The sequence below is a fragment of the Stegostoma tigrinum genome, chromosome 5 (genome assembly GCF_030684315.1).
Source record: "Stegostoma tigrinum isolate sSteTig4 chromosome 5, sSteTig4.hap1, whole genome shotgun sequence".
In the NCBI taxonomy this organism is placed as follows: domain Eukaryota; kingdom Metazoa; phylum Chordata; class Chondrichthyes; order Orectolobiformes; family Stegostomatidae; genus Stegostoma; species Stegostoma tigrinum.
Genome location: NC_081358.1, coordinates 9,771,314 through 9,784,827, shown reverse-complemented (window position 1 = coordinate 9,784,827; position 13,514 = coordinate 9,771,314). Strand labels below are relative to the sequence as shown.

The 13,514-nt window shown below is 41.0% G+C and overlaps 1 protein-coding gene across 7 annotated transcripts in view; it reads left to right on the top strand.

The window, feature by feature from the left end:
* The window catches only part of sugct (succinyl-CoA:glutarate-CoA transferase), a 395,299-nt gene that overhangs the window by 84,536 nt on the left and 297,249 nt on the right, over positions 1–13,514 (top strand). For all 7 annotated transcript variants that reach the window (XR_007247336.2, XR_007247337.2, XM_048529015.2 and 4 more), the window contains exon 8: positions 3,870–4,013. Coding sequence is in view for 5 of the 7 variants with exons in the window: in XM_048529015.2 (XP_048384972.1) it covers positions 3,870–4,013 (144 nt within the window). In the remaining 2 variants the exon portion in view is untranslated. The remainder of the gene's footprint in view (positions 1–3,869; positions 4,014–13,514) is intronic.

Genomic DNA, 13,514 nt, shown 5'->3' with positions numbered 1-13,514 from the left:
AAATTGAACTAATCACACTTGTCTGTATTTGGCCTAAATACCTCTAAACATTTTCTATTCATGTACCTGTCCAAATGTCTTTTAATGTTGTGACTGTACTTGCATCTCCCACTTCCTGTGGCAGTTCAGTCCACAGATGAGCCACCCTCTGTGTGGAAAAGTTGCCCCTCAGGTCCCATTCTCTTTTTGCCTTAAAATTATGCCTTCTTGTTTTGAATTCACCCACACCAGGGAAAAGACCTTTGCTATTCACCTTTATTTATGTCTCTCATGAAGTTATGCATCTCTAAGGTCACCCCTCATGCTCCTTCACTCCCGTGGAAAAAGTCCCAGCCTATCCCTATAACTCAAACCTTCCAGTCCCAGCAACATCTCAGTAAATCTTTTCTGAACCCTGTCCAATTTAATAATATTCTTCCCATAACAGGATGACTGGAATGGTACACAGTACTCCAACGTATGTTTTTAAAAAACACAGTCACAGGTACACACAGTCCTTCTGGTGTTTCAGACCTGTTGACATTATAGAGCTGCTCTGAAGTGAGAGAATAAAAGGAATTTTAACAAGGATGCAAGCTTTAAATTGTGAGAATTGGAAGAACAAGAATCATTGTAAATCATTAAGTAAAAGTCAAGCACTTAAGATGCTGGAAATGTGAAATAAAAATATGAAGTGCCAGATAAACTCAGCAGGCCTGGAAGAATCGATGGAGAGAGAAATTTTTTTTTGAGTCCAATAATATCTGGTTCTAACCAGACGTGGTTAATGTTAGGTCAGGTTATCCATGATATCCTCCTAACCTGCATGTAAGCTGTTTCCATTTACAAAGTTACAGCAGTTCCACTCTCCCCACCTAGGCTGGCATATATGGTGCAAGCATGCTGTATGATTGGTCAATGAACATAGATTTCCCATGGAAGCATTCCTGTCCTGATTTGGTGATAGAGCAGTTGGCTATTGAAGGGGCCTGATATTTAGTCACTCACATGGGCTGATAAGCTTTGTGGTTACATTTCTGTGGTTGGGTATTCAACTTCTCAATGCCATGTTTGCTGGCAGGAAAACATTCAGTGCGAGAGATCTTGGTTCAGCTCCAATCCCTGTATAAAGTGGGTGGAAAGAACCAACTTTGCCATGCAGATGTCCACTAACATTGTTTGTCACCTCACATGAATATTATATGCATAGACCTGCATATGCTCTGGAGTTGGCCATTTATATCCAACCGTATAAAGAAAAGGACAGATGAAGACCAACTGGTCCCCATTAAACTAGTCCTATACTGGTATTCATGATGTGGAGGTGCTGGTGTTAGACTGGGGTGGACAAGTTCAGAAATGACATGACACCAGGTTATAGCCCATCAGGTTTATTTGAAAACATATGTTTTCAGATGCTAACACCAGAAGAAGGAGTAAGGCTCAGAAAGCTTGTATTTTCAATTAAACCTGTTGGACTATAACCTGTTGTTGTGTCATTTCTGACCTATACTGGTATAGTACAACTTCTGTTTAATGTCACCCCTGTCTCACTAACTCCCACTCATCGTGTCCCAGTTATAGCTGATTCACCTGCTGAGAGAGGGAAAGAATTTCAAGGTATATTCTCACAGAACTGCGGAAATGGTGAGTGGGCCTGGTGTAGATCTTGTGGCAGTGGTGAGTGAGGCCCCTATTTACTTTTCTGGGACGAGCATGGGATGTGGCATTGGAATCAGCAGCTGCTACACCGGAGGCAACATTGGCAAGCTAGGCCCAATGGTGAAAGATGCCTCAGTGTTGGTTGGGTCTGACATTGGTGGTGGATGACCAGTGGTAGGTGGGCGTCATGGTAACATCAGTGAGGTGGGCCCAGTGGTGATAGATGCGACTCTGATGTTGGCGGGCCTGGTGCAGGTGGTGGTGTTTTGACACAGGAGAATCAGCCCAGTGACAAAAGCGCCTGAAGAGTGACGACTTCAGTGTTGGTTGGGTCCAGTATAGATGGATACGAGGCAATGGAGGAAAATTCTTAAAGCTATTCAAATTGTTGCTGGATTGTGGCAACAGTGGAAAAACTTTTCAATGCATTTTAGTGTTTTTCTCATAGTAAAATACACATGACAATAAAATCTCAAATCATAAAACAAAACTCCTGGGATATGCTTCAGTTTTAGTTAATTCCCGGGGATCCAAGTAATGGAGGTGCACAATCCCCAGTGATTCATCTACTTTCTGATGAAGGGTCTAGGCCCGAAACATCAGCTTTTGTGCTCCTAAGATGCTGCTTGGCTTGCTGTGTTCATCCAGCTCCACACTTTGTTATATCTAATGGCGTTGGCTACATTGAAACTTGCCCAACTTCCCTTTGCATATCCAACTTCACATCTGCAAGTAAACCGTTTGATTTGTTTGAGTTAAGAATGTTCCCGTTGATAAGAAATGTTGAGATGGACAGTGTAATCCAGGTTTCATAAACTGTGAAAGAAATTGCTGAAGTGAAACTGTCGAATAATAGAGCAAAGCCTTCAAGACCAATGTCATTCTAAAAATCTCTACTGTCCACAGCATTAACTGATGAAATGACCTCTTACATTAATATAGTAGATGTAAGCATCTTTGATACAGTCAAAGAAAACGGTGCATATTGATTCATAAGTTGAGGGTGCTATTGCCAGTAAGGACATTCCATAACTAGATTTAAAGAATATAGCAAGCTAAATGGACCGAATGTTCAGTACTCCCCCTTGCCATGTTAGGTGTGGTTCTCGTGTTCCTCATCATAACGCTGTCTTTATGTTCTTTGGGCGACATCAGCACAAATGCTTCCACAGTGCGATAAGCAGCTGGTGCTACTCAAGTGTGTTGTATGAAGAGCTTAAGCATTGTCGTTGAGAGCAGGAAAAGTTTACTGTGATCCATCCAAGAATGACTTGCTTATGAATCAGATTTAATCTGCCCTTCCTTTTGGATAATATTTCTGACATGACCTGTAGATATACGAATTATGTTACTTTTGACCCATTATTTCTTAAAGAAGTAGATGGTTTTCTTTTGTCTGGGATCTTTCTGGTCTGGGGCTCTGGTTGTTCAGAGTCTTTCCTCTGAAAATGTGAAAACCTGAAGATGAGGTAGGAGGCTATCACTGGTGCAGCTGATTATCTTAAAGGATATTTCCTGCTCTGGCTTCCTCTCTACCTTCCTGAATTGTTACTATATCTTCGCCTCCCATAGCCTTTATGTTGTGCTCTGCTTCCCACCACCCTCTTCTATTGTGGCGATAGTATGGCAGTGAGTGGGAGTTGTGGACATAGGTTGTGTACAGCATCACGATGCATCAGACTCTGCCTCCGAATCCCAAGAGGCCAACAAAATAATGTAAAACTGCAACAAGAACTAGTTGAAGAGAGAAAATATGAGAGTGGGGAACATGAAGAATGGAAAGGGGAGAGGGGGAAAAAATGCAGGGAGATGAAACGAAGAAAAAGAGACACGTTGTCAGAATTGCCCAAGCACTTTTTTAATTCACTGAGATATTTTACTTACAATCTACTGGGAATCAAGGTTGATCCAAACAATTGACTTTGAATTAAATATATTACATGGCGTTTTCAAGAGTTCTTTTACATAAAGCCTAAATCCATGACATTCTGATGAGATTGCAGAGCCAGTTTCCTTTCAACAACTGCAGGGAGACCGACTGATTATGATAGCTGACACTTGGAGATCATTTGTATGGCAACTTTTTGTATAACAGCTAATGGTTCTCCGGGAACTGTATAAAGAATCAAGTGGCAACTGAGATTTCATCTTATCTTTCTTCATCATAGATATAAGTATGTGGTTTAAATCTCTAGATATTTATAATTTATTTACTTCTTTTCGATTAGGATGGTGACCCTGTTAGGCCTGGAGTGGCTATGACTGACCTAGCTACAGGCTTGTATAGCCATGGAGCCATAATGGCAGGATTGCTACAGAAAGAGAAGACTGGAAAAGGCCTGCATATTGACTGCAATCTGCTTTCATCCCAGGTATGAATTAACAATGAATTAAAACTTTCTGAACAAGCGTAATGTTTTGCAGAATGTGGATTATCCATGCAGTTAGAAATATAGTTAGCACCAGTAGCGCTATGTCAATCCTTGTGGATCTGGGAGGTTTTGCGTGTGAGTGTGAACTGTTTCGAGGTGTTTTGATTTTGCTGGGGCAATAATGGGAGTTAGCATTCTGAATTCTTATCTTTGCTGGTCTGTATTTAAGTCTCTGCTTTATTTTGGGTCAGATTTTCCATATAGATGTTCTCCGTTAGGCTTTCTTGCTGTGTTAGTGGTTTAGCGAAAAATGAATATTGACAAAAGTTGTGAAGTTGGCTGCAAGTCAGCCAGCAGACTTCGTACATCACGTGAGTGGAGCTCAGGGAAGTTGTTGTAATTTACAACCCTTGTCTTTGAGGATCAAAAACAGTATTCCTTAAAACGTTTCCACTGGAAGAAATATTTCAGGATCTCTTGTCTCAAGTGTGTTCTTCTTTTAAATGTAGCAATGTGTTGCTCAGGTGACAAAATGGAGGATTTGATTAAATGGAAATAATTTAAAATAAGTTGCATTCGTTGCTTACACATTCCAAATGATTTATAGATTTTTCAAAGCAGGTGCCTTTATAGTACTAACATATAATAGTTTTGAAATCACATCGTCAGAAGGCCATGTTTTCAAGTCTCCTCCACAGACATGGCAACTTAAGCTAGAATGACAGTTCAGTACAGTGCTGAGACAAATCCATTACTGATGAAGGTATTATCTTTCACAAGACATGCTAAACTAAGGCCTAATCTGTCCTCTCAAGTGGATTCAAAAGGTCTCATGTGACCTTTGTCTACCTGGAGTTCTACCAGTCTCCTGAACAATATTTGTTCCTCAATAGTTTATCAGATCATTAGTTTATTGCTGATTACAGATCCTTGCACTCCAGTAATTACATTTCAGAAAGTATCTAAGGGACTATGAAATGCTTTAAGATGCCTTGAGATCATTAAATATATATAAATACAACTATTTTATACTCCATCTGTAATGCATTGTGCTTATTTATTTTTATATTGAAATTGAACAAATTTGCACTTAAATAGTCTTGATGTTAGACAATTTATTTTTAATCTTATTTCTCAATGTATTCTATCTGGTTCACGCTCTCAATCTGCTCTGGAACGTAATCTTTTTTCAAGGAGGGTGGTTAACTAGAATGAAAAACCATTGCAAAAGTTGGCATCGCTGCTGGTGTTGTTGGTCATAAAAAGCTTGATGTGACCAGATTAACTGCAAGAATTTGTATTGAGCTATTGTCCATGTGTCAGACAGAATTGTGGATAATTAAATGAAAAAATGTTGTACACATGCAAAAGTCTTAGAATCAAAGAATCCCTGCAGTGTGGAAACAGGCCCTTCAGCCCAACAAGTCCACACCGACCCTCAGAGCATCCCGCCCAGGCTTGTTCCCCTATAACCCACCTAATCTACACATCTCTGAACACCACGGGCAATTTAGCATGGCCAACCCACCTAACCTGTACATCTTTGGATTGTGGGAGGAAACTGGAATAAACCCATGCAGACACAAGGAAAACGTGCAAACTCCACACAGTTGCTTGATGGTGGTTTTGAACCTGGGACCTTGGCGCTGTGAGGCAACAGTGCTAACCACTGAGCCACTGTGCCGCCCATATCCATAAGAACATAGATGATGTAAGGTAGGATGTATAGTCGAGGAGTGGCCATGTTTATAAAGAGATGAACTATATTGAGGATTTTCATTCAGTGGCTTTTCTAAAATGAGGTTTCAAGCAAGGAGGTTATATTTATCTTCTCAATTTCATTGATTTGGTCTCATTTGGAGTATTGTCTCGTTCTGGGATGACTCTTCAGGAAGGATGTTAAACTTAGAGAAGGGTCAGAGGGTAATTGTCCGTATACCAGTGGGAATGAAGGGTTTCAAGTATGCAAAGAAATAAAAAAGATAGGATTACTCTGCTTGGAGCAGGGAAGATGAAGTGGCGATTCAAGAGTGGTATTCAAAATTATGAGGATTTACAAATCAAGAGGAGCTGTTTTCATTGACTAGTAGACTACAAACCACTGATTTGAGGTAATTAGTAAAAGAACTAGAGATGAGGTGAGAAATGTTCTTTGGTAGTTCTATAGCAGTGCATATTGAAGATCTTTGAAAGAGGTAAAGCAGTTGACAACTTGGTTATGAAAGTATATGAGATATTTGATGTTATAAAGAAAGCATTGAATGTAAAAACAAGGCAGTTATGCTAAACCTTCCAAATCACCTGCGTATCAGCAGACTGTATTTGTAATTGGTTTTGAGGTCATAAGAGGTGCAATGTAAATGCAAAACATTTTGTAAGAGCCTGAAGAGAAAATAGATTTTTATGGCTTCGTACACATGGAGTTGAGTAACTGGCCTGTTTAAGTTTCTGTACCAAAAACTACTTTAGAGTATAGGCTCACTGTAAACTTTTAACCTTAGACAGATGTTATCTTCTTTCATGTTTTGGAGCTGGATGATTTCAAATTATAAAAAGTCAAGACCCTTGAGCTTTTTGCATCTCAACAATGTCCTTTGGATGCTACTGGTAAATAATAAGGATGTGGGTTTTGGATGTGGTTTCAATTATGATTTTTCGTTTACTTCTTCTGTTGTGGTTTTCATGCTTCTAGGAAGCTTTCAATATCCTTCCTGTGTTTAATTACAACCAGGACTTCGATCATTAGCTTAGACTCTGAGAATATTACCATTTAGTTTTAAAACCTGTAACATTTAAGGCATATTTATAAATACTTTTGTAAAATAAATAGCATTGTACTGTAGAAAGTAAGTAAAAAATATAATTTAACAACATCCCTGATCCCAAATCAGGCGTTTTATTTTGCGCTCTTCGTATTTCTGAGTTACTTTCCCCCAGATTTAAAACTGTAACCTCTGGTTTCAAGAAAAGATGAAATGAGACCAAATAAAAGATCTAACCGGACCAGAAACTTGAACTGGTCGTCTGATTCTGCTTTAAGTGCTTAATTTGTGGATTTTTGTATTTGGAGAGGGCAAAGAAACTTTGAAATATATATGTAAATTTTTGGCAGCATTGATTATATTACTACGAGAAAGTTGTGGTTTTGAATTCTTGTACCAGTTAACGTAGCTTAGATTTTATCTCTTCTACTTTAAAAGTAGATAATATCTGCAGTAGAAACACAACATTTTAAAATGGTATACATAATTGCAGTGACTTTTATGTTTAAATCTTGCAATGATCTTTGAATGCTGTCTGCAGTTTTCAATTTTAATTCAGTCTTTGAATTTTAAAATACTTACTGTGTTATACAGCTAAAAATCACCTCAATGAACTGCACTACCTGATGTTGGCCTTTTGTTATTTTGATATCTGAGATTTTTCTTCCCTTCCCGGTAATGTGCTCATGTTTATCTATGGCACTTTGTCCCAGTAAATCTAATGGTAAATATACAGAGATTAATAATGAGGGCTCATGCTGTTTGTGCTTACAGCTATACATTACACGGGATGAAAGGCTGATGTTTTGATTTGTTGTGAAAAAGAAAACTTGCGCTAACCACAGACCTCTTGCACAGTGAGTGATTCAGGCACATTGTACCCTCCAGTGCCAAGTACTGCGATTAGGATAATGTTCAAATTCACAGTTCATCAATCATTTTTGTTTTGTTAGTTTCCTTGGTGAGAAACTTTTGTTGCAATGCTGTATTCTTTATGCAAGCTCAACAACAGTTTGGCCTATTATTGCTTTCCTTAAACTTGCTCCTCCTGTTCTGCTAGCCTATCAATTTAGCTTCAAATTTGCTGGAAGTGCATTTATGTGGTACAGGAGGAGGAGCAGCTCTAAGTCAATTCCTGGCCACAAATTTAGAATATATGATTCCTGTGAGTTTCTGTACTGAAATGAGTGTAAGAAAGTATTACTGTAGAGTTCATTCTGATAATTGTGTACATTTTGCCAAATTACCTTTAGTGACAGATACAGCATGCAGTTGAACATTATCGTGTGTGTGCCTGTTCTGTACTTTCTGTTCTGCTACAGCAAGTCTGAAGTGTCACTGTGAAGTTGAAGAGTCCTACTCTGTGGTCCTGGAACATTGTGCTCAAAGGGACCATGATAGATAAAGGCTGCCATTCTGTGATACAGATGCTATTAGCTTTTCCATTTTGGAGATGGGAGCTATATTTAAAATTTGACTGTTTATTTGGATGCTTGATAATTCCATGAGTGAGAGGAGACAAAAAAAAAGGATAAAGAGGACATTCTTTAATTGGCAGGGTGTGACAAATTTTATTCGCCAGGAGTCTACAATGGGGCCTTAGTTTTTGAGTGTCAGTGATTTGTTGAAGAAATTACAATGTGCATTCAAGTTTACAGATGAAATTAAACCCAGGGAGTTACTGCATAATTTTGTTTAAATGTCAGTATAATCAGAAATTGAATGAAATGCTGTTAAAATTTTGCAGAATTCTACAAGTATGTTGTGCCCGTTACTACTTTATCACTGTTTTATTTACGATCCTTTCATGCTGTTTTAATTTGCTGCAAACGACTTCTCCTTACAAAACTTTCATTCACACACCAAATCTCCAACAATTGCAGCTATTAGGAGAGTTCATCACATGCACACTGTGCACTAATTTGGTGTTATTCCTGTGTTTTCAGTGACCAGCAGTGAATTGAAGGCTGATCCAGTTGTGTTTCGCCTGCTGCTACTGTGATTACTTTGAATTTAGTTTAAATTAGTCAAATTCAGGCAATTACAGCAGAACGAGAAGAACTTGCCTGGCTTCAATTGCCCATTGGTCACAGGTCTTCCATATGAAGGAGAGATTAAAGCAATTTTGTTGGAGCTATTCAAAAATAAAAACATTAACTCAGCCAGATGAAGAATGGCTCATTTCCTGCCAATGCCACAGTGTTGCCAGCTCCAATCACGAGTTGCTGCTTCATTGCTCTGATTAACAGGAGATTTTACCTTTGCATAATATGTTTGTGCAAAACCCGGAGCCAAATTTTGGTTTAATGAGTTTTGCATTTGGCACATTCTGAGCACATTATGTTGCCAAAAAGGGAGACATGTTGCTGTACGTTTCTGATTTGCACTTATCACAACAAATGCAAGAATTCCCAAATTCAAACAATCACAGCAATTTAATCTACAGGAGAAAAGGGTGGAGATTGGTTTACAATTTGATTCCAACCAAGCATTGCCATCATTGACGCAATGGGGAACATAGCTGTGCAAGCTCTGCATAATTCATTAAAAAGGCGCAAAGCGCTTTTTTATTCAGTCTTGGGATGTGAGCATCACTGGCAGGGACAACATTTATTACCGATCCCTTCAGAAGGTGGTAGTGAGCTGCTTTCTTGAACTGCTGCTTCCCATGCATTATAGACAGACCAATAATGCCATTAGGGAGGAATTTCCAGGATTTTGACTCAGTGACAATGAATCCAAGTCAGAACTGTGAGTGGCTTAGAGGGGTATTGGTAGGTGGTGGTGTTCCCATGTATCTGCTATCCTTGTCCTTCTAGATGGAAATGGTTCTGGATTTGGAAGCTGCTGAAAAGGCTTGTTGGTGAATTTCTGCAGTGCATCTTATAGATCGTACACCCCGAGCGTTGATGGTAGAGTGACTGGCACCACATCGACAGACACTCAAGTGAGCTGTTTTATCTTGGATAGATTTAAGCCTCCTTAAGAGTTTTTGGGCTGCACATATTTAGGCAAGTGGGGAGTATTCCATCACACTTGTGCCTTGTACCTTGTGGACAGGCTTTGGGGAATCAGGAGGTGAGTTGCTGGAATATTCCCAGCCTCTGATTTCCTCTTTTAGACATTATATTAAATGGCATGTCCAGTTCTGCTAATGGCCAATGATAACCCGATGGTAGCTTTTCAACCATTGTCTCCATCTATACTTTCCACTACCTTGGAAAAGCAGCCATCATAATCAAAGATCCCTTCCACCTTGGTTATACTCTCTTCCACCCTCTTCTGTCAAGGCAGAAGATATGAAAGCTTGTATACAGATTTGAATGGATTCAAGAACAGTTTCATCCCCGCTGTTATTAGACTTCTGAATGGACATCTCAAATTTTAAATTGAATGTTGATCTCACTCTCTGTGCACCTTCTCTGCATCCCTAACTTTCTGTTTTTGCTCTGTTCCATTACCCATGCACTTTGTATGGTATTATCTGCCTGTACGGCAAGCCAAACAAAACTTTTCACTGTATGTAGGTACTTGTGACATTAATAAATCAAATCAAACTTGTCAACCTTTCTAAAAATCATTTTTGATGTCTTAATTCTTGGTGCCTCTGGGTGGGCCAGCATTTATTGCTCATCCTTTCATGCTGTAAGAAGGTCTTGATCAGCTGCTGTGTATTTGTTTTGGGTTGACCCACAATGCCATTAGGGAGAGAGTTCAAGATTTTGATTCAGCAATACTGAAAAAGCTGAGATATATTTCCAAGTCAGGATAATGAGTGGCTTGGAGTGGCATGCGCAGGTGGTAGGGTTGAGTTGTGATTTTTAAATTATTTTGATTTATTTATTGTCACATACTGAAATACAGTAAAAAGATTCGCTTACGAGCAGTACACATAGATCATAGTAAGCAAAGGATGTATAGACCCAAAAGACTTAGAGGCGTGCAGGTTACATTGCTCATGTACTAGGCATGATCAACATTAGTGACATCAGTGCTATTTGAGGCTAGCGAGTCCGTTCATCAGTCTGATAATGGCTGCGAAGAAGCTGTTCCTGAACCCACTACTGCATGTGTTCAGGCTTCTGTGTCTTCTGCCTGATGGAGGAGGTTGTAGTTGGTCAATACCGGGGTGTGATAGGTCTTTGATGATGTTGACCACCTTTCTGCAGCAGGGAGCCATGTAAATGGTGTCCGTGGATGGAAGGTTGGCTTCCGTGTTCCCATGGATCAGCTACCTTTGTCTTTCCGGACGGTAGTGTCATGAGTTTGGAAGCTGCTGACGGAGGAGCCTTGGCTATTATCTGCAATGCATCTTTTAGATAGTACACACTACAGTTGGTGGAGGAAGCGAATGATTCTGGATGTGATGATCAAGTGGATTGTTTCAACCTTTGTGGTGTTGAGTGTCTTGGGTGCTGAAGGTGTCACGAATGATGCAGAACATTGTGTAAAGATCATTAAACATTCCCAGTTCTGATCTAATGATAGAGGGGATGTAATTGATGAAACAGGTGAAGATTGTTGGGCCTAGAATATGAGGCTGACTTCCACTAACTAGAACCGTCTTCCTTTGTGCCGGGTATGATTCCAACCAGTGGAGACTTTTCTCCAATTCCCATATAGAATCATAGAATTTTATAGCACAGAAAGCCATTCAACCCATTGTGTTTGTACCTGTTTTTTCATGAGATTACAGAATTAGATTCCCTACAGTGTGGAAACAGGCCCTTCGGCCCAACAAGTCCACACCGCCCCTTGAAGCATCCCACCCAGACCTATCCCCCTATAACCCACAGACCCCTCAACACTATGGGCAATTTAGCATAGCCAATCCACCTAGCCCACATATCTTTGGACTGTGGGAGGAAACCGGAGCACCTGGAGGAAACCCATGCAGACACGGGGAGAATGTGCAAACTCCACACAGACAGTTACTCCAGGCTGGAATCGAACGTGGGTCCCTGGCGCTGTGAGGCTGCAGTGCTAACCACTAAGCCACCGTCCCCCCTCATTTCTCTTAACTCCAATTAATACAGGCCCAGACAACCTAATCTCTCCTCATATGACCAACTGCTATCCCAGTAACCAGTCTAGAAAACCATCACTGTACTTCCTCTGGCTGTGGAGACCAAAGTGAAAATTTTCCCTATCAGTATTTCATGATTTATTACAATTTACATAATCTTCTCCATTCTGTTCTTCCCACCTAAGTGAATAACTTTACATTTTATCTGCATGATACTGCATTATCATGTATTCACTCCAATTTTGCTCGGGCTCCCTGACACCACAGTCAGTCAAATGTAACCTCGATGTCAATAGATGTCACTCTCACCTCACCTTTTGGAATTCACCTCTTTTGTCTGTGTTTGAACTAAGGCTGTAATGAGATCAGGAGCTGAGTGGCCCTGGCAGAACACAAACTAGGATTTACTGAGCAGGTTATTACTAAGCAAGTACTGTTTGATAGCGCTGTTGATGATACCTTCCATCTGATGATTGAGAGTAGACTGATGGGGCAGTGATTAGTTGAATTGGATTTGTCCTGCTTTTTGTGTACAGGACGTGCCTGGACAATTTTCTACTTTGTTGGGTAGATGCCAGTGTTGTAGCTATACTGGAAGAGCTTGCTGAGCAGAGCAGCAAGTACTGGTGCACAATTCAGTACTACTGCCAGAATAAAAACCGAAAGAACTGCGGATGCTGTAATTCAGGAACAAAAACAAAGTTGCTGGAAAAGCTCAGCAGGCCTGGCAACATCTGTGAAGGTAAAAAACAGAGTTAACGTTTCGGGCCTGATGATTCTTTCTCAGAACCGGACCCGAAACGTTAACTTTGCTGTTTCCTTACAGATGCTGCCAGACCTGCTGCCGGAATGTTGTTGGGTCCCATAGTCTTTGCAATATCCAGTGTCAGCAACCATTTTTTAATATAAAATATCTTAATATTAAGCGAATTGAATTGGATGTGGCAGGACTGTAGAGGTTAGATCTGATCATTTGGTCATGGGCTCGGTTAGCTGTGTCTACCTCTTGCTGCTGATGCTGTTTGGAATGCGAGTAGACCTGTTTGGTGGTTTCACCAGGTTAACACCTCATTTAAACTGTAAGTACAACAAACTCGCTGGCCCCTGCCACCCAAAACAGGATTCTTCCACCTCCCAAATCCCCAGCCTGACCCTGCAGCTCCCCCACAATGTACCCACCGCCATTGACCATGACGCCACGGCCGGTGATCTCACCGATGACGTCACATCCACCACCGCCGGGTACACCGCTTCCAGGATCGGGAGCCACTGCCTCCATTTCCAGAACTCATACCACACACATCACCCTCATTGCTGCTGCTCCTGCCGCTGCCTACCCCGCTCCGCCAACGCCTCTTCGCCCATCATGGATGCCAACGGAACCCCGCCCACAGCCTCCACAACCAGCTACCCCAGAGGAGACAGCCACACTGAGCCCTGCCGAATTTTCACCATCCCTCCAGACCTCCCCCTGACTGAAGACGAATGGTCAGTCCTCAGCAAGAGGTTCACCTTTGTCCCTGTCTACCCACACATCAACGAATACCAGTCGCGCTTGGACATCGAGCAGTTTTTCTGCCGCCTTTGCCTCCCCGCTTACTTCTCTATCTGTGAGCCTAACCCTCCCTCCATGGACTCCTTTTCCTGCCTCCAACACAAGTCCTCCTCCTGTACACCACCCCCAGGCCTCCTACCCTCCCTTGACCTCTTCAG